The sequence below is a fragment of the Lygodium microphyllum genome, chromosome 15 (assembly GCF_053477565.2).
Source record: "Lygodium microphyllum isolate KBCC chromosome 15, Lygodium_microphyllum_v1.1.10, whole genome shotgun sequence".
NCBI lineage: Eukaryota > Viridiplantae > Streptophyta > Polypodiopsida > Schizaeales > Lygodiaceae > Lygodium > Lygodium microphyllum.
This window is the reverse complement of record NC_141149.1, coordinates 107,107,941-107,135,840: the sequence shown is the minus strand read 5'-3', so window position 1 is coordinate 107,135,840 and position 27,900 is coordinate 107,107,941. Positions and strand designations below refer to the sequence as shown.

At 42.2% G+C, this 27,900-nt stretch overlaps 2 protein-coding genes across 2 annotated transcripts in view; one reads left to right on the top strand and one right to left on the bottom strand.

Moving 5' to 3' along the window:
• The first annotated feature begins 1,089 nt into the window (after positions 1–1,089).
• LOC148024881 (membrane magnesium transporter-like) overlaps positions 1,090–27,900 on the top strand; it is a 39,163-nt gene continuing 12,352 nt past the window's right edge. The window contains exons 1-3 of the mRNA XM_087694551.1: positions 1,090–1,257; positions 1,339–1,391; positions 1,476–1,576. Of these exons, the coding sequence (XP_087550677.1) occupies positions 1,185–1,257; positions 1,339–1,391; positions 1,476–1,576 (227 nt within the window). The 5' untranslated portion in view covers positions 1,090–1,184. The remainder of the gene's footprint in view (positions 1,258–1,338; positions 1,392–1,475; positions 1,577–27,900) is intronic.
• On the bottom strand, positions 6,813–15,493 carry LOC148024882 (uncharacterized). Its single transcript, XM_087695049.1, has 3 exons — positions 14,001–15,493; positions 7,335–7,463; positions 6,813–7,089 (listed from the first exon to the last, which is right to left on the bottom strand). Exons 1-3 carry the CDS (start codon positions 15,491–15,493, stop codon positions 6,813–6,815), a joined length of 1,899 nt encoding a protein of 632 aa, XP_087551175.1.

Here is a 27,900-nt window from a genome sequence, read left to right as displayed (position 1 = left end):
GCCATGTAAGAGTGGGAAAGTCTCACGTTTTGGTGCTTGCTTTAGGTGATCATACCATAAGAAGATAGTGTAGACATAATTCTTGGCTTAAAAAACATAGGTTGCATGCAATTCTCTCTCTCTCTTTCTCTCTCCACCTTGGCATTGCTAATTGATAGTCATGGATGCATCATATAGTTGCATATAACGTTGATCGACCCCCCTTGCTCATCAATTCAAGGAGACCTAGGTGGATTGCCCTCTCTCTTTTGCCCTTGATGCAAGAGGTTGGTAGTGGAGTAGTTGATGTGAGCGATGATAAAATTGGTCTAGATGGTGAATCCACTACCAAGACAATCATCCAAAACAATGGGTTATGGGCATTGCTTTGCTTAAGAGCCACTCTATGATGAGGACATCCCCAATCAAAAGTTATGTACTCCACTCCCGCACAAGTTTAGGTGTTTAGATAGGTTCTCATGGTCCAAGTGTGTGCAACATTTTGAGAGAGAGAGAGAGAGAGAGAGAGAGAGAGAGAGAGAGAGAGAGAGAGAGAGAGAGATTATATCTCTTAGTTTTGAGGGTATCTTAACTTATGTATTTTCAATGTTGTATGAAAAGCTTTGCATAATTATATCTTCACGTTGTGATCATTGAAGTGTGTACATGCATGTGAAGGTGAATTTGTGATAAAGTTATCTTATAAATATAGAAATATATTACTTTACCAATATAAAAGATACTTAAAAAATCAATTCGAGGTTTTAAAAGTATAGTTGCTTGTCTTTTGTGTTCATTGAGGTTGCTATGCATCATTATGCATACAACATCATTTATTGCATGCGAAGCGTGCTATTCATTCGATTTTGTGAGCAAATGGAAGCTTCCATTTGCTCACTTCACAAAGATGCGAAGTGAGCAATGTTTAGCATTGCTAGACTTGCCATGCCACCAAAGTGAGCCGGGCCGACGATGCAGACCAGGACAAATTAGTAATATATATGGTGTTCACAAAAACATCTTTGAGAGTAGTTACACACACCTTTAGCTCAAAATCGTGGAGATGTTTTATAACGAAAATTTTTACAGAGTTTAAACCTTCTTCTTTGGGTGAAACACGGTGCCACCAATACATTTGATTAGTGATCACATTTATATATTCATCTCTCTCTCTCTCTCTCTCTCTCTCTGTGGCTAGCGTAGCCATGGGGTTCGACTTTTTCATCGGTGTGATCGGTGTGCTTGTCCTCGGACATGCAGCTTTTTCTACCATCCAGTGTAGGTGATCGTTCAATTTTTATTTGTTCTAGCAGGGGCTTGGCTTGTTCGATCTGAGCGCTTCGTGTCGTCATTGTTCAGATCGTGCCGTTTTGAAGGTCAGAGACGAAGAGTTTGTTTGGCCTCCGTACCAGGCAAGTTTCCGCATGCTTCAATCTCCTTCCGGAAATGTGGCAGCCAGAAAAGGTCGTTTTGTAACGTATTGGCATGGAAAACAGGTCCTCGTTGAGGTTGCTATCAGCCTGGTTTTGTGTTTTTGGGCTGCTCTAAGAGTTCCAGGACAGTTTCTACCTATCTCACCCCATTCCGAGGAAACCAGGTTCACACTTTTTCATAATACAGTTGAAGCAGTCTGGCTTCATAACTAGGTCGGATAAGCAGACGCATGTCTTTTAGACTTTCAGTTTACAGTATCGATTCTCTAGAGCGGGAAAAATCAAGGTTCCGTAATACAATCGAATGGCTGTTTAGCGTCAATTCATGTTTTAGAAAAAAACAGGTGCTTACAAGATTACAGAGAAACATAACATTCGAGACTGAAGAAAACCAAACTCCTCCTTGTCTTAAATTACAATTAAGCTGAAGTATGGTCCAATCGTGCACATGTTTTTGCTTGTATTTTGAAACTTGCAGTGCCCGGCTAGCTATATTTTTGTAGTTGAGCACACCTTTTTTTTGACCATAAAATCAGAAAACATAATTATTTGAGGCTGAAAATCGAATGTCTAAGTTAGATAAGTCAAGCTTCAATCTAGTACTATCATGCACATGTTGTCGATTGTTCTGAAACTTGCAATGCCTAGCAAGTTACAGTAGCAAACCTTTGTCCATTAGTTGAGTCTCTCAAGCAATTGTCTTTCACATGGGCCCTTGTGCATGAGAGATGCCAAAATAATTGAATGTTAGATTTGTGAGAGTGCACATCAGAAAGGAACAATGAACATGCAATGAATAGAGAAGTGGGAGACAAGAGGAATGTTAGATTTGTGAGAGTGCACATCAGAAAGGAACAATGAACATGCAATGAATAAAGAAGTAGGAGACAAGCGGAATGTAGTCAATCAAAGGAACAAAATTGACATTGAAGGATACAAGTCTGGTCTTAGTCAGCCCCTACATGCAGCATGGAGTGTCAATGAGGGCACTAGACAGAGCCAAGATGAAGATGACGATGAGGAGGGCTGGCACAAGAATTGAGTGACTGACGGTGTGAGTGAGGGGGGATTGCTATAAATAGGCCACAAGCTGAAATAGGTCGACTTGCATAAAGTGCCATGCAAGTATGAATTGCTGCAAGAAATGATGCCTAGCTGCCCAATAATATCTGCCTTGCCCATGGCACTAAATGCTTGCCTAGAAACGATGGAAACAAGGTACCAAAGATGACTCCAACTTCTTTGACTTCTTCTTTCCTTTCTTCTACTTGGACTATCCTTTACCTGATCATGATGTTGCAAAAGCATTGCTCTTTGCATTGGCTTTGTGAGAATTTGTCTTCTTGTGATGTGCATCTTTTCCTTCCAAGGACTAGTGTTAAAGATTTGGTCACCTCCGGGATGGCTCAGCCAAGGTAGTGTGGGCAGCATCGTAATCATTAGGAGCAAGTCTGCCAGGGTTGTTTGGGGGTAAAGGTGCATGTACCTATGCCACCTTGTATTTACTTCACACACTATGATTCCACATCTGTACACTGCAGGTGGTAGGTATCCATCACTGTCACTTTATTTTTTATTCTTTCAGTGACTATTGAATAAGGAAAGACCGGCTACGCATTGTGATTATTGGACTTCCCACATATGGTGTGTCTCTCTCTCACTCTCGCTCCATCTGTCATAGCTCTTGCTTTGCTCTTGCTTTCGCTTATGTGCTTCCATTTGGACTCTTACCTTTCAATTAGTATTAGAGCTTGTGTAGTGATGCAGAAGCGTAGGACAAAGACTGAGAGAGAGTGAACACAGAGAGAAGAGAAAGAGGAGACAGTGACACGCAGAAAATCTGCAGTGTAGTATGTTGTATAGGAGTGTAGAAATATACACTGGAGCAGAGAAAATATTTGCGTGTGTCCTCTACGCTGTCACCCTACGTGCACACCTCGAGTACAGCAAGGCTTGATCACAATCAGATCTCCACGAACTACAAAGAGTACCTATGAATAACTGAGAGTGTGCCACAAACTGACTATAAATAGCCAATGAAAAATAGTGCCCAGCACCAGGTCGACTGCAGTAAATGCAGTCGATTGCATAAAATAATGCTAAAAAATTGTATGACTGATCAATTTGCTGCCACGTGGCATCTGCAGCAGCTGGAGTGGCTCCTGCTTAGCTGACGTGGCACCTACTTTGTTCTGCACACTGTTGTCTAGGAAATGACTCTCTACGCGGCCCGATACTCCGGCTTAGTAGAAGAAAGGGCTATTGTGGGTTGCTTCTTGCTACTCCAAGAGATAACACTTGTACTCAAGGTAAAACAGTAGGTTATAGTAGACCTCCGATGGTCCACATTGCGAGCCCACTTTGAGTTGCTCCAACCTGCAAGAACATGATCTGAAGCATTTGTACTTGCGGGATACGAAATCCCTAAGTCAGAGATCCCCTTCAAATACCGGAGAATCCTTAGGGTAGCTTGCCAATGTACCTGTTTGGGTTCCCTTATGAATCCTGCCAAAAGACCCATAGCAAAACAAAGATCAACACGAGTGTTGAGTAGCCAAATCAAGGATCCAATCAATTGACGGTAGCGGGAAGCCATCGTTAAGGTACTTGGTCTTGAAGACACCCACTTGATGCCAATCACCTTCTTGTGAGAGGGACGAGGCACAAGGGACCAAGTGCCATTCCTCTCAATAGTCTCCAACTCGACTTCCATAGCCGTCCGCCAATGATCAAACTGCAAAGCCTTCTTCATGGAAGTGGGCGCTCGATCCTGCATAACACGGGTCATCAAACAATAGTTAGAGCAAACAAGCTCCGTAGAATGTGCCTGATTTCTCCGTGACCTCTGCAGTCCATCCTGCGGTTCCTACTTCTTAGGGACCCCCCTCGATCCTTGAATCTTGGAGTGTGTCACAGACCCAATGAGGAGAAGGCTTGACCTCTCCCCGTCGCTCTCCATCTGCTGAAGACTCCAGGATATCCATCGGCAGAAGCTTCACTGGGGTGGCCGATGGAAGGGAAGACTCTGAATCAGAAGAAGAATCTCCATCAAGAGGCGTTGGCTCCAAAGGAACTATCTCGGGAGCCCAACTCTCCCCTGGATCTCCAAGGACGGGGTGCTTCTCACCCCCCTCTATGGTCGGAACTTCCACGAACCATACATCTCGGCTCGTGTAGACATCCCACTTGATGGGACCAAATAGACGATAACCTTGGGACTGGGAGCTGTAGCCTACAAAAAACTGTCGTCGGAAAGCTGCCTCAAACTTGTCATGTTGCGTTTCCAGATGTGCACATAGGCGTCACACCCAAAGATCTTGAAATAAGAGACATCAGGCTTAGTCGTAAAGTAAGCATCAAAAGGTGTCATCCCGTCAACGGCTGAAGTGGGAGATTGACTGAGGATGCGAACTCCAATAGCCATTGCCTCGGTCCACAGTAACTGAGGTGTGTCGGTGCTCCATCGTGGTGTGTGCCATCTCGATCACACTTCGGTTCTTCCGTCCCAAAATGCCATTCTCTTGAGGAGTGTTGGTGTTAGCAAACTTCTGGTGAATGCCCCTATCTGCACAAAAACGAGCAAACTCATTAGATACAAATTCACCACCCTTGTTTGAGTGCAAGGTCTTTAGTTGCTTGCCATATTGGTTCTGCTCAAAGAGAAGCCAATCCTTGAAGTGGAAGAAATCCTCTGACTTCAATGCCAAGAAATAGGCCCATGTCATCCTGCTGTAGTCATCTACGATCAACATGAAGTACAAGCTTTCGTTCAAGGACTCGGTCCTCATAGGCCACAAAGATCCATAGATACAGCTCCATAGGTGAAGTAGACCACCTAAGCTCTGTTGGGAATTGCATCCCGCTGCAGTTTTCCACGAATGTAGGAGACACATGGCTGATGGCTCACCACTATGTTCGGCATACCTTAGACAAACGATCCTCGCGATGCCTTCCGAAGGTACTCATAGTTCAGGTGGCCAAACTGAGCATGCCATAGCTTGGATTGTGTCTGAGAAGTAAGAAGAGAGGTAAGAGCTGTGGAAGACTTCAATTTGTAGATGCCATTCTGCTCATAACCTGCAGAGAGAACCTTCCTCGATCCACGATCAAGGACTCGAACAACATTACTATCAAACTCCACCAAGAGGCCAAGAGAACAAATCTTATGGACCGAAAGCAAATGATATACCCTAAGCCTGGCACATGCAATACTTTGGAAGTGTGGGTACCACCACGTTCATCTGGAATCAACTGCATCTCACCCCGCACAGCAATAGACACAGAAGAGCTGTCTCCAATGAGAATCTGCCCACACGAAAGTCGCAAATGGGCAACACCAATGGGAGAAGGAGTCTTGTGCCATGAGGCACCATTATCCACCACGATCCACTCTTGAGCTTGGGGAGGTGTCATCGCAGCATCAAGAGTCTTCGGTGTAGAGCCCTTAATGACTGCTAAGTGTAGAAAAGCAGTCGATGAGGGTGCAGCCACCGCTCCAGAATCCTTCGTGTCCTTCTTCTTGGTGTCCTTCTTGTCTTTGTCGGGGCAATTCTTTTTCCAATGACCGGTCTTACCACAAATATGGCAAGTCGATTCCTTCTCCTTATCCTTCTTGGATTTGTTGTCCTCCTTCTTCTTTTGGTCCTTCCCCTTCTTCTAAGAGGCTTGACCAACCAAAGCCTTTGATTTGGAAGCATTTTGTCCCTTCAACTGTTCCTCTTGGTCCAAGACCATAGGAACCAACTCTTTCCACCGAAGAGTCGACTCCTGCCCCCTGATGCAATAAGAGCGGAATAAAAGGTACTAAATCATGGCGGTAATTGGGACAACAAAGTGATCGCCATGTCTTCGGAGGAAATAGGCTTCCCCGCATTTTGAACCTGCATATTAAGCTGCTGAAGCTTGTTGATGTGTTCCCGAAGCGAAGAAGACTTATTCACGGACAAGGTCCACATCTGCACCTCCAAAGAAACCCTCTACATCAGGGTCATCTAGTTATACATCTGGTCGAGCTCTAGCCATATCTCTCGAGCAACCGTCAAGTGCTCGATGTGAGCTATCACGGCTGTAGTGCAAGACAGAAAAAGAAAAGAACAAATCCTGGCATTCAATTTGTCCCAATGAGACTGGGCCTTGGTTAACTCTGCACGAGCAATGGAAGAGAGTTTGGACTCATCCCTTATCGAGGGCCTGTTAATGTCCTCCATCACAAGCTCCGCCAAATCATAAGACTCCAGAATGGCCAACATCATTACCCGCCAGATGCGGTAATTGTCACCATCAAGCTTTTGATTTGATGGAAGAGCCGGTAGAACAGGTACCTTCCTGTCCATGATCACCTAGAACTCCAAATCAGTCTCTGTAGACATGGCCACCTGCAATGCCTGCACAAACACAAAATCAGCCCCCTCTGACTGTGTAAACGCAGCCTGTTAGGGCTGTTTCCTCCGCTTCCAGAACCTTCTTCAGCCCCGGAGGCGATGAAAAGGTAAAATCTGTAGTGGAAGGCCTAAAACACAGCCTTTCTCCCCTTTGAACAGCAATAACCTGCAGCAAATTCACCAGCTGGACTCCTTTCTCGCACACCCACACTCGCTTCAGCCTTGTTCCGATGCGCAGCCCTTCCGCTCGCCCTTGAATGTTGAAAATGCAGCCTTGTGTCGCGCTGAATTCTCCTCTTCAAGTAGGTTCTTCAATGAGTCAGTCTGATTTCACCACTCTGATACCATGTCAAAGTGCAGTGATGCGAAAGCGTCGGACAAAGACTGAGAGAGAGTGAACACAGAGAGAAGAGAAAGAAGGAGACAGTGAAACACAGAAAATCCGCAGTGTAGTATGCTGTATAGGAGTGCAGAAATATACATGGGAGCGGAGAAAATATTTGTGTGTGTCCTCCTCCACGATGTCACCCCACATGCACACCTTGAGGACAGCAAGGCCTGATCACAATCTGATCTCCAGGAACTGCAGAGAGTACCTGTGAATAACTGAGAGTGTGCCACAAATTGACTATAAATAGCCAAGGAAAAATAGTGCCCAGTACCAGGTCGACTGCAGTAAATGCAGTCAACTGCATAAAATAATGCTAAAAAATTGTTTGACTGATCAATTTGCTGCCACGTGGCATTTGCGGCAGCTGACGTGGCTCCCGCTCGGCTAACATGGCACCTGCTTTGTTCTGCACATTGCTGTCCAGGAAATGACTCTCTAACATAGCCAATCATTTGGACAGTTTCTTCATTCTTTGTTTCAGCCCCGATTCAAAGTTTCAGCTCAAGGTTTCATTGGAGCCATTGTTTCTTCTTGTTGAGGTATGCATTGAGTTGTTCCTTTTTCTAGTTTGTTCTAGCTTGCTCTCGGCTTATTGAGGAGCTTCCCAAGGCTTAGTTGAGCCTTGTTGAGTGCTTATTGAGTTGAGCAGCAACTATTCTATCCATTTTGTGTGGATACAGAGCATGCTGTAAAAGTCGTGGTGGATAGCTATGGTAGCTTGATAGCACTTTCATATTTTGGTCATAAATTTTGCATACAATATTGGATTTAGCTATTTTATAGCTAGAAACAAAGAGTGTGACAAGAGCCATAGATCTGAGCACCATAGAGTTAATTTTGTGCAGTTTTTGGTTCTCTGTTTGGCACAAAATAAAACAATTCTAGTTTGGGCAATAAACAATGAGCTCCATCATGCATGTTTAATGCCTCAATGATTCTATTTTGATGTTTGAATGTTATGATTATTAGCTCAGTTCTGTAGAATTTTATTGCTGTAGTAATAGTCTAGACAGTAAGCTACGAACAATAACTTTATGCCCATTGAGGCTTGATGGTATTCTGGTATTGTCACTTACATGCATCAATGTCTAGTATTGATACTTGGAACCGGATATGATTATGGATGGCTTTACCACTCGGATTTGAGCTACATTGAATGCTTTGGAGCTTTGGCTTTATGCTTCAATTGCTTTTGTCATTGACATTACGGGTTTGAATACTTACTTGGGTTTCATGCTCTTGGATGTATCTTGAATTCAAGATGATTATGTACTTCATGTCTTGAGCTTGTATCGCTCATTTGGCATTTGGATTTGCTTCAGTGAGAGCTACTTGCTATTGGCATTAGAGCTTTGGATTCTTTATGTAGTTGAGCTTGGTTCTTTGAGATAGTGGGAATCTTGGTTCATATATATGCTCTCTTGTATGCTATTGGATGTAGTTACCTCCACTTGTGAGTTGATTTGATTCTGTGTGCTTTGGACACTAGTACTTATCTTTGTCAACAGTTTGTCAATGATGTATATGCTTATGGGATGTATGATTTACTGACAATTTGAGTTCGTGATAGTCTTTGGTACAGATGGTCTATGCTTAGTCATTGCTAGTTGTATTCTTCGTATCCCTGTTGCTACTCGGATATCCTTGGCAGTGGGAGTTTTCTTTTTTGGCTATTTAGAGCAAACATTATACTTTGGTAGCTATTGGTATACTATCATTATGGCTGGTTTTTCGATTGACAGTGCTATTTTTAATATTGAAAAGCTTGATGGTACAAATTTTACCTACTAGAAGTGAAACCAACTTTCCTTCTCAGGTAAGGTGGTTTAACTTGATTAAGCACTTAATTACAGCAATCAACAAAGGAACATAAACTGAAGTGCTCACTTTACCTTCATAAACTTAGACAGTGGACACCCTGTTGGTCCCAAAACTGGCGCCCCTTTCGGTATTTCTTTAATTTCAATTGCTGATGGATAAATTACAGGCCGAGATTTCACGATCTCCTTGGCTGATTCAAAAACCCCTTGCTGTTCCAATAATCAGCAAAGCATTCGGGCAAATTGCCCCTTGATTTTCACCCAGGACTTGCTCTAATGGAACCCCAACTTGTTAAATGTTGCCCCAAATTCACAATAGATGGGTTGGCATCTGAAATCCTCACAATTCCACGAATTTCCGATGCTAATTTCAGTGTATAATGCCTTTGATTGATGGCACGGGTTCCAAGGTGGTTGCTAAACCCTAATTACTGTTGTAATTTAGGGTTTACAGCAGTAAACTCTCTGTTGTCCACCAAATTTGGCTGTACTCTGCTACCAATGGCTAAGAATTGTTGAGAATGCTTGAGCATAGACTGGAGGAGATGAGAGAATGCTATAGAAAGAGAGAAAATCAGCTGAAATGTATCTTTTGATTCGTAGCTCTGATGACAAATCTAATGGCTCCAACAGCTTCAAAAGGAGGGTAAAACACCAGCTCGGTTGGCAAGCCCTCCTCTTTTACAGCTGCCTCTCTTGAGGCGGAAGAGAAATCCTACTGCCCCCTGTCCTGTCGCGGCGCGTGATCAGTCGTCCCAGAGCCAAATCTGATCACCTCCTCTCCCTTTACCAAGCTACGAACGGCTGCCATTTAGCTTCCACCACCCTCCAACAGTCTTATCCTTAGTTGCATGGGAAAGTTTTGCCAAGTGGCAGCCTTGCTAATGCATTTTCAGCCATTAAATTAATTTTTCAGAATTAATTAATTTTGAAAATTAATGTTAGCCCTTTTGACCGTGCCCAAAACTAAGCATGCCCATTTGTAATGAAATTGGCTAGGCCATTTGCAACTTGGAGTGGTTCCCAACCTTTGTTGACCCTTAGACTAGCATTCCCTAGTGTCACCACTGACACTTAATGGCCAAACAATTGTCCTTGGGTCCAACCTGGCACCAATTGACCACCAAAACCCAGTTGGCATAACTTAACACAGCTTTTGCCTTTAACACCCACTGCATCCTTGGGGTCCTTGGTCCGTTCCCATGAAATAACTGCCATGTTCATCATGTGCTAAACAACCTTGCACATTTGATTAACAACTTAATCAAATGTTACTAGCAAGATTAAAGCATCTCAAAATTTCACGTCCCCGTGACAGACCTCCCCCTTGAAACCCTTGCAATCGTCCTCGATTGCGTTGCATTGGGCCAAAGCAAAAGTATATTGCACTGGAATTTCAATTATGGTATGACAGTCATCACAACATTGGCCACTGTTGTCGAACCATTGCATATGCTCAAAACTTATTGAAAATTTCCAGCCAGCAAAACATAATAGAAAACTGAAAAACAGTCCAAAACTGTTGCTAGAAACCATTGGATGCATCCATAACTCATGTTTCTCAACCGTTTTGACTTCAAAACCACAGTAAAGCATATTCTCAGCATAAACCATGGCTGAAACTGTCAATGACATTCGTTTACATGCGGCTGTCCATGGGATCAGCTGTAAACCATTATAAACTGAGCATGACCTGATCATAAACTGATCATGGACTGATATGAGAACTGATCACAAATGGCTGCAAGTGTGACTCGAAACTAATCACAAGCTGATGGTAAAAAAAAAACTGATCAGAAACTGATGCAAAAACTGATGCAAAGTTGATCCCAAAGTGATCATAAACGGTTCTCAAACTGATAAAAAACTGAGCTGAAACTAATCAGAAATTAATTTCAAAACTGAGGCAAAAACTCATGCCAAACTCGTCCAAAAACTCATGCATAAGTATAGTCTCAGAGCCGCGGTGACAACCATACTCATATACATGTATCTCACAGTGACTAGTACACCGGGTAGTGACCTCATGGCAGACATACTGTCAGCACAGTACCTTGAATGTATGCTGAATACATCCGAGACTCACTACATATGAGAGCTGTCCAAAACCGGTGGAGTGGAAGTGCTACCTCCCCCTTGAGCATTAGGCAATGCTCTGGACCCCCGCTCTATTGAACTTGAGTAAGCTCGATCCAAAGTCGGCTCTAACTGAAAGGCATCGAGATAAAGTTGCAATAACTGAGGATGGTCTGCCAAGTGGTCCTCTTCCATCAATTTTGCATCCATTGGTGAATAGTTTTGAAACTTCACCAAATATCTTTTGGAAACTTTACCTCTGACCTTCCTTTCCTTATGTGCCAAAATCTGCTCGGGTACCAAAATCTCATCTAGTTCCTCAACCTCTGGCTGAATTTCAGGAGATACATATTCTGGCACATCATCACGAAAAGGTCTCAACAAATTGACATGAAAGGCATTGTATATCCGCTAATGTGGAGGTAATTTCAGCCGATATGCAACATTACTGATCTTTTCCAATACTTGAAAGGGCCCATAGTATCTCATGCTTAACTTCGGATATAACCTCTCTCTTCCCTTCATCTTTTTCAGCCTTGCCTTTTCGAAATGTAACAATACATAATCGCCCTCTGCAAACTACAAAGCACGTCTATGGCGATCAGTTGCCCGCTTTTGCTTGTCCTGTGATCTCTGAAGTGCATACTTTATCTTTGCATAGGCTGCATCCAAGCTTTCCACAAAGCGATCAGCCTCAAAGATTTTATCCTTAGTGTGCAAAATAGGTGGAACCTTCTTGCCACCCTCAACCACCTCAAATGGAGCCTTGCTAGTGGAACTATGCACCGTATTGTTGTATGCAAACTCAACCAATGGCAAATACTGCTCCCACTGTGTCTTGTGGTCTAAAACATAGTACCTCAAAAGATCCAACACTGTGGAATTTGCTTCCTCAGACTGACCATCTATCTGGGGATGGAAGGATGATGAGAATTGCAGCGTGGTACCTATATTCTCAAACAACCCCTTCCAGAATAGACTGGTCATTCGAGGGTCTCGTTCACTGATGATCGACTCAGGCATACCATGATACTTGAAAATGTGCTGCATAAATAATCGTGCCATATGATCAGTCTTTATCTTCTTCCTCACCGGAATGAAATGGGCTTGTTTGCTAAACCTGTAGATAATAGTCCATATCCCATCATTCCGTGTAGGTGTCCTAGGAAGCTCAAAGATAAAGTCCATAGCAATGCTCTGCCAAGGCCTATCTGGAATAGGCAAGGGCTGCAACAAGCCCGACATCTTTTGCCTATCATGCTTTACCTTCTGACATATGATGCATGCCCTAACATAGTGCTCTACATCATGCCTCAAAGCTGGCCAATAAAAGAAATGCTCCACTGCCTTGACTGTGGCATTAATACCTCTGTGTCCTGCATACGGAGGAGCATGACTTTCAATGATCACTCTAGGCCTCAACTGCTTTGTGACACACAGTCGTCCATGCATCATTAGAAATCCATCTCTTAGCATAAAATGCTCATGCCTTTGGCCATTGCAAAGCTGATCATAAACATTAGCAAAGTCCGAATCAGTAGTATAGTGCTCTTCATGGCATCGAACTCAGTGTGATAAACCATAGTGACGGTTGAAAGTTGTGGCTTACATGACAGTGCATCAGCCACAACATTCTTTTTACCATCAATGTGTACAATCTGAAAATGAAACATAGAGAGAAAATTTGCCCATCTCATATGCTTCTCTGACAACTTTGTTTGCATCAGAAAGTATCTCAAAGTCTAATGGTCTATCCGCACTGTAAAATCAGCCCCCAACAAATAATGTTTCCACGTAGACAATGCATGAATTACAGCCAAGAGCTCTTTCTCATAAACTTGTAAATTCCTCTGTGCACTGTGGAGAATTCGGCTCTCATAAGCCACAACTTGGCCATCTTGCATAAGGACAGCCCCAATGCTGTTACCACATGCATCACACTGAACCACAAATGACTTCCTTAGATCAGGCAACACAAGCACAGGATCTGAAGTCATCTTTTGCTCCAACTTTTCAAATGCTGAAATTTCAACTGCTGTCCATCTAAATGGCACATCTTTCTTTTGCAAAGCATGCAACAATTTCAGCAAACCCGCGTACATATTTCCTATAGTAAGAACATAACCCCAAGAAGCTGCGGATCTCATGAACATTTTTCAAAGCTGGCCATGAACGTATTGCTTCAACCTTAGCAGGGTCCATACGAATACTATCAGCCGATACAATATGTCCCAAGAAGTGGATTTCATGCAAAAAGAATTCACTCTTCTTGTCATTGATAACTAGTCTATGCTTACGTAGCTCGTTGAAAACAGTGTCCAAGTGCTTTTTATGCTCCGTCTCATTCTTTGAATAGACAATCATGTTATCAAAGAAAGTACCCACAAATGCTCTATGTGGCCGAAAGATGCGATCCATCATCCGATTAAAAGTGGCAGGAGCATTCGTAAGTCCAAAAGGCATGACAAGAAATTCATATAGCCCAAAAGATGTCCCGAAAGCTGTCTTAGGCACATCCTCTGGTCTAATGCGTATTTGATGATACCCACTTTTCAAATCTATACAACTGAATATTGCTGTCCCCTGCAATCTATCCATAACATCATTGATCCGAGGGATCGGAAAGCGGTTCTTTATCGTGATCTTGTTTAGAGCACGATAGTCAATGCACATACGCCATAAACCATCCTTTTTCTGCACCAAAAGCATTGGAGAACATAAAGGAGATGAGCTGGGCTGAATTAGCCCTTTTTCTAACAGCTCATTTACCTAACTCATAATCTCCTCCTGTTGGGCTGCACCGACTCTATAGGGTGGTTTATTAGGAGGGCTACTTCCAGGGATAAGGTCTATGCCATGATCTTCGGGTCTTTCAGGTGGTAGCTGCCCTAGAAGTGACTGAGAGAAGCAATCAGCATACATTTTCAGAAATGACATGCGATCTTTTTCTAATTTAGACATATTCCTAACATTCTCACTATCATCCTTATCCTTAGCAAAAACTAAATACGTTGAAAGATGATTTTTCATTACTTTAGAAATAGTAGCTGCGGATACAACAGGGATAGATTCCTCTTTCAACTTTACATCAAGTGTGAGTGTCTTTCCCTTATGTTGAATAGTGATCTCTTTTGCATATGAATCAATCACTGCATGCATACGATGGCACCATGGCATATCAAGCAACACATCACAACCCTCAAGTGGAGCAATGTAAAACTCTTTGCTGTCCACATATCCCTGTATGTGCAACCGAAGCTTTCCAATGAGTGGTGTGACAGGTTCTACATGACCCTTACATGCCATTCCAACTTCCCTCATGGCCCCCATCTCATCCTCTTTGATGCCTAGATGGGCTGCCATGTCAGTAGAGATGAAGTTGGCTTGTGCACCATTATCAAAGAAGATCAACGCATGCTGATCCCTAATTTTTCCCCATGCTCTGCACAACTCAGTAGCATCATCATTGGGCTGATCACTAACAACATTGGGCACCAATCCTACTGATGTTTTGGGCCTTTTACCCTTAGGATCTCCCTGATTTTCTGATTTTGCAGCTTGCTGCCTATTGGGATAGTTCTTGGCAATATGACCCTCCTGTTCACAAATAAAGCATTTATTTGCAGCCATCAATTCCCTACATTGTGTCAATGTTTTTGAGCCCTTTCTTTGCTGTTTTGGCATCTTTTCAAGTTGGTTTTCAGATATGCCCCTTTTCTCAGCCTTAAACAACTTTTTATTCGGCTTCTCCCTGCTCTCTTGGAAGCCCGAATCCTTTCCATGCAGCACAGCATCAGCTGTAGCAGCAGTCTCTATGATTCGAGACATGCTAGACACGGTGGATTTTATGCAAAAATCCATGATTCCTTTGGGCAGCCCACATACATATTTTTCCACTTGCTCATGAAGCGGTACGGCACGATAAGAAGTGACGGGCAGCAATGCATCCCAAAACTTCTTATTGTATTGCTCTAAATTCTTGCATTCCTTTGCATCAAGCTTGTTCCAAGCTGTCACGATGTCCACCTCAAAGGTACTAGTCAACCAATTCGATGCAAACATTTGCTTGAATTGTACCCATGTTGATGGTGCTCTACCTTGCATCAAGAGCGTGGACCACCACTGCAATGCATTGCCCTTCAAGAAAGTGGCTGCCTTTCGAATCTTAAAGTATTCTGTGAAGTTTCCCCCTAAATAGGCTGCATCAAACTGCTGAATGAAGGTCAAAGCTTTCAGTCTATCTTGTGCATCACTAAAGGACTCAAACTTCATTGCTTTTCCACCCTCATCATAGTCTTTTGCTTCCCCTTTGGGAGTCAAGTTGTCATACATTGGCTGCTGCAAAAAGGGTGCATTTGGTGTATTTACATCATGACCAAGCCCAAATGAAGCATTTGGATGATCAGCAGTCATTCCTTGAGCCCCATAAGCATTCGGGGGTGTAGATGCATTGCCAAACATTCCACTTTGTGCCCCAGGCATCAAGCCAATGCTATCATACATAGGGTTTTGCACATTTTCAGCCATACCCGAAAACAATGGGCCTTGCACACCATGCATTGGCTGCTGCATACCATAGGGATTTGTGCCATGCATTCCCGTATGCGGCCTTGGCTAACCATTGCATGAAAAATTGTGCTACCACCAATTGGTCATCAAATTCCTCTTCACTTTGCTGGTCATCTACCTCATGACGGCTCGAAGGCCTTGCATCTTGCCCAACAACAACATTTTCAGCTTGTTGTCCATCATGAGAGCCTTGTCCAAGATTAGGCATTGCATTTCCTTCATTCCCATGAGAATGTCCATACTGAGAGGCATCATCACTGCTTGATTCCATCTCACTGTATGAAGACATGTTGCTGTAATTTCTCAGTTGAGCACAAAAATCAGCACTAGCACAAAGCTTTGGCTTGCAATTAGGTGCCTCGGGCTCACCAAATCAAGAGATTGAGTGATTATCCCGGCAATGGAACCATGAAACCAGCCTTCCTTCTCGGATAGGATGGTTTAACCTGATTAAGCACTTAATTACAGCAATCAGCAAAGGAACATAAACTGAAATGCTCACTTAAACTTGGACAGTGGACACCCTGTTGGCCCCAAAACTGGCGCCCCTTTCAGTATTTCTTTAATTTCAATTGTTGATGGATAAATTACAAGCCGAGATTTCACGATCTCCTTGGCTGATTCAAAAACCCCTTGCGGTTCCAATAATCAGCAAAGCATTCGGGCAAATTGCCCCTTGTTTTTTACCCAGGACTTGCTCTAATAGAACCCCAACTGGTCAAATGTTGCCCCAAATTCACAATAGATGGGTTGGCATCTGAAATCCTCACAATTCCACGAATTTCTGGTGCTGATTTCAGTGTACAATGCCTTTGACTGATGGCACGGGTTCCAAGGTGGCTGCTAAACCCTAATTACTGTTGTAATTTAGGGTTTACAGCAGTAAACTCTCTGTTGTCCACCAAATTTGGCTGTACTCTACTACCAATGGCTGAGAATTGCTGAGAATGCTTGAGCATAGACTGGAGGAGATGAGAGAATGCTGTAGAAAGAGAGAAAATCAGCTGAAATGTATCTTTTGATTCGTAGCTCTGATGACAAATCTGATGGCACCAACAGCTTCAAAAAGGGGGTAAAACAGATGCTCGGCTGGCAAGCCCTGCTCTTCTACCGCCGCCTCTCTTGAGGCGGAAGAGAAATCTTGCTGCCCTCTGTCCTGTCGCGGCGCGTGATCAGTCTTAGTCGCCTCTCAGAGCCAAATCTGATCACCTCCTCTCCCTTTACCAAGCTACGAACGGTTGCCATTCAGCTTCCATCACCCTCCAACAGTCTTCTCCCTAGTTGCATGGGAAAGTTTTGCCAAGTGGCAGCCTTCCTAATGCATTTTTAGCCATTAAATTATTTTTTCAGTATTAATTAATTTTGAAAATTAATGTTAGCCCTTTTGGCCCTGCCCAAAACTAAGCATGCCCATCTGTAATGAAATTGGCTAGGCCATTTGCAACTTGGAGTGGTTCCCAACCTCTGTTGACCCTTAGACTAGCATTAATTAATTGATTAATGCAAATCCCTAATGTCACCACTGACACTTAATGGCCAAACAATTGTCCTTGGGTCCAACCTGGCACCAACTGACTACCAAAACCCAGTTGGTATAACTTAACACAACTTTTGCCTTTAACATCCACTACATCCTTGGGGTCCTTGGCCCGTTCCCATGAAATAACTGCCATGCGCATCACATGTACTAAACAACCTTGTACATTTGATTAATAACTTAATCAAATGTTACTAGCAAGATTAAAGTATCTCAAAATTTCACGTCTCCGTGGTAGGAAGACGAAGATATGATAGATACTAGTTTAGAAGAAGCAACCCGGAGTGTAAAGTCCGAAGGCATTGTTTAGTGCCATAAGATGTGTGATGATATGCGCAAGGAGAAATGCAAGGGCAAAGTGCAAGATAAGTCTGATGATTGCAGTGTTCATAGTAAGGCCATTGTGAAAATTGAGAAGATAAATGCTTTGGAGCTTGAGCCTGATGATGATTACATCTTCGCAACTTTTTCTTTTGATGCTAGTCAGTTGGCTGATGCCTTGTCCACTTTTTCTCAGTGTTGGCTGATTCGGGGGCCTCTTTCCATGTTGCTCCGCATATGGATTGGTTTCATTCCTATTGTAGCATGATAGGTTTTGTGATACTAGGAAATGACTTGGCATTGGATATTATTAGCATTGCTGATGCTAGATTGCAGTTTGCTTTAGGCAACACTTTTGTTTTGCATGATGTATGCTATGTTTTAGCTTAGACTGAAAGCCTACTCTCTGCTGGACATCATGTATCTTTTGGTGATTCCCTGTGGCAGATTACCTGTTGGAATCTTGTCTTTGCCCAAGGTGCCAAGGCTAGTGGCCTCTATCTCTCATTTGCGTATCTTTGGATGTGAGGCTTTTTGCTATGTTTCTAAGGACCAATACAATAAGCTGAATTCTAAATTGGTGAAATACAAAATTTTTGGTTGTAGGAATGTAGGTGAGATGGGCTATCACCTTGGGATCTGCAGGCTAGGAAGGTCATCTGTAGCTATGATATTGTTTTCCATGAGAAGAAGATGCATAAGCAACTTGAGTAGGTAGTTGAGATATGTAGGGTGATATTTTAAGAAGAGCCTTTTGTTATTGTATATCCAGCTAGATAGTTTGCAATTGTTGTTCCAGTGGCCCATCATCATGATGGATATGGTGTACATGCCCCACAACCAGTTTAAGATGGTCTACTAGAGATAGACGTTAGCTTGATTGGTCTGAGCTTTCCATGGATAATATTATGGTGACAAATTCTGGTGAGCCCCTTCCTAATGAGGAGGCTATACATAGAGGTGATAGTCACTCTTGGGAGAGGGCCATGCAGTTAGAGTATGACTTGTAGAAAACCCATACATCGGATTTGGTTTCTTTGCCCGATGGGATACATGCATTGCTGAGCGAGTGGGTGTACAAGTTGAAGAGTATACTTAGACGTCCCAAGCTAGCATATAAGGCCAGATTGGTTGCTAAGGCTTTTAAGTAGGAGCATGGTGTTGACTTTGATAATGTCTTTTCTCCTGTAGTCAAGATGACTACCCTACACTTGGTGTTGGCCTTGGTTGCTCAGTTAGATTTGGATCTTTATCAGATGGATGTTACGATGGATTTTTTGCATGGGGACTTGCATGATGAGATTTATATGCAATAGTTTGAGGGCTTTTGGGAAAAGGGCAAGGAACACCTAGTGTGCGAGTTGAGAAAAAGCCTTTATGGTCTGAAGTAGATACTTAGGGAGTGGTATCATAAGTTTGACGCATTTATGCGGTTATAGTCTTACTCCCATAGTTATATGGATTCGTGTCTCTATACAAAGAAGGCTCATGATGGCAAGCTTATTATCTTGATACTTTATGTAGATAATATGTTGATTGTTGGGAGAGCTTATGATGAGTTGGACACTTTGAAATCTCAGCTTAAGAAGAGCTTTGAGATGAAGGACATGAAGTAGGTCTTACATATTCTTGGGATGCACATCATGTGCGATCACTCTGAAGGGCTCCTTTACTTGTCACAGGAGTATATATGGAAGGTCCTTGAGCGCGTCCATATGCAAGATGTTAAGCCTATTAGTTGTCCTTTACCTTTCCATATGAAGGTCAGTGAGATAGATGTCCCCAGTCACATGAGCGAAAGGTGGAGTTGGCCAAGATTCCTTATGCATCCATAGTGGGTAGTTTGATATATGCCATGATAGCTACTCGCTTGACATAGCATTTGTAGTGGGAGTTGTGGCACGTTATATGGCTATACTTGGCCAATGACATGGAGACGCCGTGAAGGGTATCGTGAGATACCTGAAAGGCACTGTAGATGTGTGTATTTGCTATGGTGGCTAGGGTACTACAGTTGTGGGTTACACTGACTTTGACTATGCAGAACATGCAAACCATCAAACTCTAATTTTCGTTGTAAATTGGGGTTTACAGTAGAGATTGACTGAAATCTCGTTCTCTAATGGCTTAAACTGTTGGTAACTGTCGAGATAACTTAAGAGATGGTTGGGGGATGAGAGAGAATGTTGTAGAGAGAAATTTTAGAGTTTCATTGCGAGAACACTGAAAAGCTACTGTTACCTTGCTCAAACAGCCATGGAAGCTGTCACTTACAACTTAGAACCACCAGAAAGACTGTTGCCCCCTTCTTTATGCTGTCATATACACCAAAAGAATCTTGAGCTATTGTTATGTAATCCTAGAGGGCTACAACCTATTGTTACATATGTTGGAGGATTGATTCTTGGTGGTTGCAAATTGCATGAACAACCACTTCTTGCTCTCTAACAGTCTTATTCTCTCTCACAAAGTCTAGAATAGACTTTCATAGCCCCTAAAAACGTTTTTTTCACTTGTATGGGCAAGTTTTGCCAAGTGGCAATCTTCTAATCCCATTTTTCAGCATTATCTTGCTTATTAAATTAATCATTTTAGTGCTTAAAAAATTAATTCCACTTGCTAATAATTGAATTGGCTAGGTCAATTTGTCTTCCAAGTATCCCTAAGTAGTTATTGACCCTTTAAGTAGCATTAATTAATTAATTAATGCCTAGTCTCTAATGTCACCACTGACATTAGAGGCAAATTAATTGGTCCAAGTCCATATCTGATATCAAGTACTACCTAGTACATGTTAGGTGTAACTTATTACAACTTTTGCTTTTGGCACCGATTGATATCTCGAGATCCTAGGTTTCACTGCCATGAGGACATGTATTTTTGAAACCTTACTTAATATGTGGATTAATTTTTAATCACATGGTTAAGTAAATGTTGCACATGTGAGATGTAACTAGGATTTGAGTAAATTTACGAGCTCGGGACTTGAGGAAATCATAGGACATTAAATGCAAAAGTTGCTATAAGTTATGTAACATAGGTACTTGGTGATATCTGGTGCTAGTTGTTGGCCTAGGTCATTCATTTGGCCATAAGTATTATTGGTGACACTAGAGAAATGGCATTTAATGGTACCTAATACCAATTTGATGGTCAAAGATGGCGCAGAGACACTCGGGAATGGAAGTTACCTAGCCAATTTAATTATTGGCCAGCCATTTTTTGGACATTGAAATAATTATTAGATTAATTTTCAGTATTTAAAGACTGAAAATTAATATTTAATTATGGATAATGCTAGAAAAACCATTTGGAAAGATTGCCACTCGTAAAAAATGCCCATGCAAGACTGAAAAATGCCTTTAGAGGCTAGAGAGAGGCATTTCAGTGCATTGAGCCTGCAAGAGAGAGGGAGGAGATGCTGCTAGTTTGATCTACAACAGCCATTGGAGGAGCTTATTAGACAGCCAGGGGCAGGAGAAGACCAATCAACTATAGGCGACAACGTCTACAAGTTGTTGAGATAGGGTAGGAACAGTAAATGACTGATTTTCTACAATTCTTCACGAAGAAAGTCTGAATTTTCTCTCTCCTTAGCATTCTCCCTTATCTCCCAAGCTTTCTACAGCCTTACTCCAAATATTATAGCATTGAGATTACCAGAGGTTGAGAAATTTTGGATTTCTCTGTTGTAAATCCTAATCTGCAGTAGCTGAAATTAGGGTTAAGCAGCAGTCTCAGGAAGCATGCCAGAAATTGAAAGCTCCAAGACTTGGATTCAACAGGGCTGAAGTTGTTTTCGGTCAAATTCAAGTGGAGGGATCAACAAATCAATGAATTTGACGCATTTTCCATCTCCATCAAAGTTGATGAAGGCCAATTGATTGCTTGAATCAAGGGGCAAATCAGATTGAAGATGTACTAGTCATTTTGGACAGCAAGGGGAGTTGGAATACCGAAAGGGATTGGGAAAATCCCATTGAACATCAACTTCTTCTTCAATTAAGTTAAAGAAATACTGAAAGGGGCACTCATTTAAGGCCAACAGGGTGTCCATTGTCCAAGATTATGAGTTAATGTGTATTTTTCAATTTTGTAATAAATGTTGCTGTTGTAACTAAGTTGTAATTATGGAATTACCACCCATCCACAAAAGAAAGGTTGGTTTCACCCACACTATGAAATAATTAACTTGCACCTCACACGTGCAAGTCACATTAGCACATTTGATTAACTTTTAATCAAATGCTAAGCAAAGCAATAAAGTTTCACTTCCTTGTGACAGACCACCCCCTTGAAATCTTTACAATTGTCCTCGATTGCACTGCATTGTATGAGAGGAAAAGCATACTGCATTGGAATTTCCATAAGGCATCATAGTCACAACATTGGCCATTGTTGTCCAACCATGCCATGTGCACCAATTCTACTGAAAATTTCCAGCCAGCATACACATAACATAGAACTGAAAATTAGTACAGAATGTTGCTAGAAACCCATTGGATGCATCCATAACTCATGTTTCTCAATTGTTCTAACTTCAAAACCACAATAAAGCATGTTCTCATGTTTCTCAATTGTTCTAACTTCAAAACCACAATAAAGCATATTCTCAGCATAAACCATGGCTGAAACTGTTAGTGGCATTTACTAACATGTTTCTGTCAATGGAACCAGCTATAAACCATTGAAAATTGAGCATAAAGTGATCTTAAACTGAACACTTGCTGATCTGAGAACTAATAAGAAATTGTTGCAAAAATTGATTAGTAACTAATGCAAAAACTGATCCCAAAAGTGACCATAACTAGTTCTTAAATTGATAAAAAACTTAGTTGAAACTGATCAGATTTTGTCTCAAAATTGAGACAAGAACTCATGCCAAATTGATCGTAAACTGATACAAAAGTACAGGTTTAGTGTTCGGGTTAAATTGATACTCATTTGCATACATATCACAATGATTAGTACACTGAGTAGCGACCTCATGATAGACATACTGTCAGCACAGTACCTTGGATGCATGCTGAATACATTCGAGATCCACTACGTACAACAACCGTCCACAACTAGCAGAGTGGAGGTGCTACCGTTCCCTTGAGCATCAGGCAATACTCGAGACCCTTGCTTTGTTGAACTTGATTGAACCGAAGTTGGCTCTAATTGAAAGGCATTTCGGTAAAGTTGCAACAATTGAGGATGGTTTGCCAAGTCATCCTCTTTCATCCACTTTGCATGGATTGGTGAAGCAATGTTGAAGCTTCACCAAGAAGCATATAAAAACTTTACCTGTGACTTTACTTGCCTCAAACCTCCACTAGGTTGTAGGCCTCTCTTTGCCTTAAGCATTGGGATGCTTTATACTTTCACATTGCTATAATTCCAACTTAACTAATATGCAACATTGCATCCAATTGACTAGACCCTCATGTGTTCCTGACATGCTAAGAGCACCAGATGCATTGTGATTTCAAAGTCTTATCATGCACAAGTTGCCTCCTCTTGTTTCAAAAAACCCTCCATGGAGAAGGGCAAGGAGAAAGTTAAAAGGACTGGCTATTTCCATGGTAGCTCAATCTCCTAAGATGCTTTTAATGAAGGAAGATGATGCCAAAAGAGACTCTTAAGCCTAGAGAGAAGAGCGCCAAGTTTGACATTTTCTATGGTAAGAGAGATTCTGAAAAAGCTATCTTTTACAACACAATTTGATATTGCTTTTTTGGTGAAGTATATACAAAAAAAAGGGATGGTTAAAATGCACTTGAAGAATGTAAGTTTAAATTGGTGGCTCAAAGTTATTCTAGAAGGAAAGGAATCCAAGTCTTGAAAGGAGTTTAAGAAGATACTTAAGTAGTTTTTGCCTTCATCCTTTGAAGTTGATGTGCAATAAGAATGGGATGAGCTAAAGTAAGGCCAAGGAGAAAATGTTGAAATATATTTCAATAGGTTTGCAACTATTTCTCTTCAATTTATATCTCTTAATGAAGTTTCTTCCAATATGGAGATGAAAAAGTTTATCCATGGTTTACATCCAATGGTTTGGCGAGTTGTTAAGATGACAAGGCCTGATACTTTGGAAGCAGTCTAAGATGTGGCCCTTGAAGTTGAAGTGTCAAAAGTGGATGCAACAATGGAAGTCTAGAAGATTATTGTAATAGATTGCATAACACAAGAGAAAATAAAAAAGAAAGACAAAGGAGTACTGCAAAGGGATAACTCGGAGATATGCTCAGAAAATAGAATCCATATACCAAACATGAGACAGTCACATATAATAGTGAGTTGTTGGCTGTGTGAGCACTGGCATTGACTCCCCCCCTCTCCAATAGGACATGCTTTGGGTGATTGCTAGTGAATGATCGCTGAGGAGGAGAGAGGCCACAAATAAATAGACATAAAATAATGCCTAAAATACATAAGGTCTACGAGTATCATGATGGCCTAAAAATACAGTCAGCTAGTCAAGAAACGCTAGAAGCACCCTCTCTCAGATCATGGGTGATTTGATACAATACAATGGTACAATGATAATGACTCATCATAGTCCATACAATAAAGACCACCAAAATAGGACCATGGGTACCCAAGAAATGGGTGATTAAGCCATTGCCAAGGTGCCTTGGAGAGAACAACGTCGATCATACGGGCCCTTGAAAATAGAGAAGAATCATAGCAGCTCTCTATATCTGTCAACAATGCCTCGTAGTAGCACGTGACGATCTTGTCACCAATGCCCTAGTACATAAATGACCATAGGTTTCTTGCTTTTGGCTAGGCCACCAAGTTGTGCCCCCATATGAGCTTGGACTAGGAGCCAATCACGCTCTCTGTCAAGGAATTGTTAGCGTGCTTATTTTTAGTAATGTCAGTCTGTCATCTCTTGGTTGTGAGCTCCTGGTAGAGTTTGATCGAGACAGGGAGCTCTGGCAGTTTTAGTGTGCATTTTGGTTCGTTTTCTGCATTTTTCAGCGTGTCATCATCTGCCAGACATTGTCTAGTCAGCTGGCATTTTTCCTAACATTTTGTGCTACATCAGCATACCTACAACTGCATTAAATGCTATCAATCGGCCAGTTTTGGCCACATGGATAGGTCAGCCAGTTTCAGGATTTTTCTGCTATTTATAGCAGTCTCTGGGTGGGGGGCAGCATTCACTCATCTTCTACAGGTTGTGCACTCTCACTCCGACACTCTCCATCTCCGATGCTGCCATCTTCATCAGCCTGACCTGGTGTACTCATTGACATTGTGGGCTGCGTGCAAGGACTGATCAGTCCTCCCTTTGTATTCAGCATTTATTCTCAGTCAGTGCAAATTTAGTCCTTCTTCCTGTTGTCTCTCTCTTCCCTTCTCATTGTGTTTGTGTTCTTTCTTCTATTGTGCACTCTCACATGGTATCATCACCAAATGTGCAACATAGTTGAGCCCCCGCCCCCCTTGTGATGCACCTGCACTCAATCACTCACTTGACAAGGCATAGAAAGGTAACAAAATATGTGAGAGCAAGGTATACTCTTATATTATTCAATGAAAGAAACGGCACAACATAGGCACATCCTAGGACTACACCCTCATGACGTTGCACATGTGAGGGTTTACCACTTGGTATAGGGAATCACATGTGAGTGTTTACCACTGGGTATAGGTATTTCAATCTCTCCATTTCTTCAATAATTCTTCTGCACCTTCAGTTTTGGCAATTCTTGAGGCTAAGGCTAGAGGTGTGATGACTTCTTTTCCTATAGCTAACTCAAAGGGTGTGTAACCTATCGCTAAGTGAATTGAATTGTTATAGTAAAACTCCAGTACATCAGGGTACAAGGCTCAATCTTTTTGGTCCCCCTAGGCATAGCTACTGAGATAGTCTTCAATGCCTTGGTTCACTCTTTCTGTTTACTCATCTGTCTCGGGGTGAAAGGCTGATGAGAATCTCGACTATGTTTCTAGAGTCTTGAAGAGTTCCTTCCACATGTCACTCATGAATCAACCATCTCTATCTGAGACAATGGCTAAGGTTAAGCCATGTAGCTTGAAAACATGCGTGAAGAAAAGGGGGGCTACCTCCTTAGCATTCGATGGTGGCTTGGGAGGTATAAAGTGGGCTTGCTTGGAGAAATAGTCCACCACTACAAAGATGACGATATAACCATGGGATTTTGGGAGTTTCACAATAAAATCCATGCTAATGACGTCCCATGAGTGGCATTGGTTGAAGTAGACTTGCTGGCTTGGAGCATGGTGTCTTTACTAGTTGGCAAGTAGGACAAGTCTTGACATAGTCTATGATTTCTTCCTTCATGTTCAGCCATAAGAATGGAGGCGATCAACCGCCAAGACCCACGGACTGCTTATTGTTTCAAGCGTTCCAAGCCAAGCACTTACGCAGCTTCTCTGCGCCCAATGCCTTCGTAAATATGTCAGCTACCTGATCCTCTGTGTTGACATAAACTAGATCAATAAGACCTAGTAAAACCCTCTCCCGCACATAGTGATAATGCACCTCAATGTGCTTTGTTCTAGCATGATAGACTGGGTTATTTGCCAAGTGTATACTACTCATGTTGTCACAATAAATGACAACTGGCCCATCTGTAGACTGATGCATATCATAAAGTAGCTTATGCAACCAAGCTACCTCACATGCAGCCATTGCTGCACCCCTGTACTCAGCCTCTGTGCTCGACAAGGCAACTGTAGGCTGTTTCTTGCTGCTCCAAGTGACTGCAGCACTCCCAAAAGAGAACACATATCCACTGGTAGATTGTCTATCAGAAATACTACCAGCCCTATCAGCATCAGTGTATCCATGCAGCTGTATCTGAACCCCAGTCTCATAAAATAGTCCGTACTGCAATGTGGACTTCACATACCTGAGTATGCGTCTAGCCGCATCCAAATGCGGTTTCCTTGGAGCCTGCATAAACTGACTTACCAATCCAACAGCATAGCTCAAATCTGGCCTGGTAATAGTCATATAAATCAAACTTTCTACTATGCGTCTGTACATAGCAGGGTCTTCCAGAACAAGAATTGCTCTGATACCAAATGTGGTGCACCTGCACTCAATCACTCCCTCAACACGGCACAGAAAGGTAACACGATATGTGAGAGCAAGGTATACTCTTGTATTATTCAATGAAAGAAATGGTATAACATAGGCACATCCCAAGATTATACCCTCGTGATGCTGCACATGTGAGGGTTCATGGATGTAGGGAATCATATGTAGAGTGGAAATCAAGTATAGCTTAGAGTCACTATTACTCCCTATATAGGTGTTTCTGGTTGCAACGCCATGGTATAGCTACAAAGACGTTATATACTCCCCCCTGGCCGAGGCTCAATAGGTGACTATCCAGCCTCAAAACGCAGGTGATAACCTTGCATTTGGTGCATAGCTACTCTCCCTTGCTTGAGGCAACAAGTTTGTGGCCTAGGAGATTGCCTTTTGACTATAGGTGATAAGTCCTTTCCATCAGTCGTCAGCTTTCTAGCTGCAAATACATGTTTTCTCCTTCAAGCGATAGTCTTTTCCATTAGGTGACAGGTTGTTGCAGCAAGTGATAGCATCCATTACATAGATGGTGCATTTACATCTACTGTAGCTGATTTCCTCTTGTGCCCGTTTTGATTGTCAACCAAACACAGCTTTTTTGGGTGTTTGTAGGTTCTCGAAGATGTCTCATTGTTTGAATTTGCCAATTCTATGGGCAATGCTCAACGTTTTAGCTAGTTGGTTTGTAGTGTGAACACAACTATATTAATAAGTTGTGTCACCACTTCTAGAATTAGTTCTAGAGTTAAATGAACTCTAGTTGAGTTAGAGATAGGTCTAACTTACTTAAGACCTACTATACTTTCATTCTAGCACTTGCATTTTTTGAGTGTGGAATTGCTGCCTACTGTTGCTCATTCTCGTGTTGATTTTCTCTCTCTCTCTCTCTCTCTCTCTCTCTCTCTTCCTCCATCTCTCTTCCTCCATTTCCAACACTCATTACCAATTTTTCGGCTTTGATAACTCAGAGGAGGATGTCTCTCATCATTCCTCTAAGAGAGCGAGATTATTGAAGATCCGAGTTCCTTGTTAGGACTCCCTCCATGTTTCCCATAAGGCCTGGTCTACCGGGTTGAAGATGCCTTATGTGGCACTTGTTGTACATGTGCCCGTGCTTCCTTCTTTGCCCAAAGAAAACAAATTGGATGGTTCCAACTATTCTCTATGGTTTGTGTAAAGTGGAGTGTATTCTCGACACCTTTGATCTTTGGGAGTTTCTCTCTCTTTGTGTTTCTTGGCTCGTGGAAGATCCCGCACATGGGATATTGATGGATCGTGTAGCCCTCTCGAATTGGCTCAATTCTCGCCTAATCCTTTCTCTTATGAGTTTACAAGATT

Excerpts from the sequence above, each read along its gene's own strand:
- LOC148024882 (XM_087695049.1), bottom strand. The coding sequence starts at position 15,493 with ATGACTGCTGATCATCCAAATGCTTCATTTGGGCTTGGTCATGATGTA. Across the intron at positions 7,464-14,000 it reads CGCATGTCATTTCTGAAAAT|TCGACCTGGTACTGGGCACT; the intron begins GTATGCTGATTG and ends CATTTACTGCAG. Across the intron at positions 7,090-7,334 it reads CAGGCCTTGCTGTCCTCAAG|AGGAGAATTCAGCGCGACAC; the intron begins GTGTGCATGTGG and ends ACCTACTTGAAG.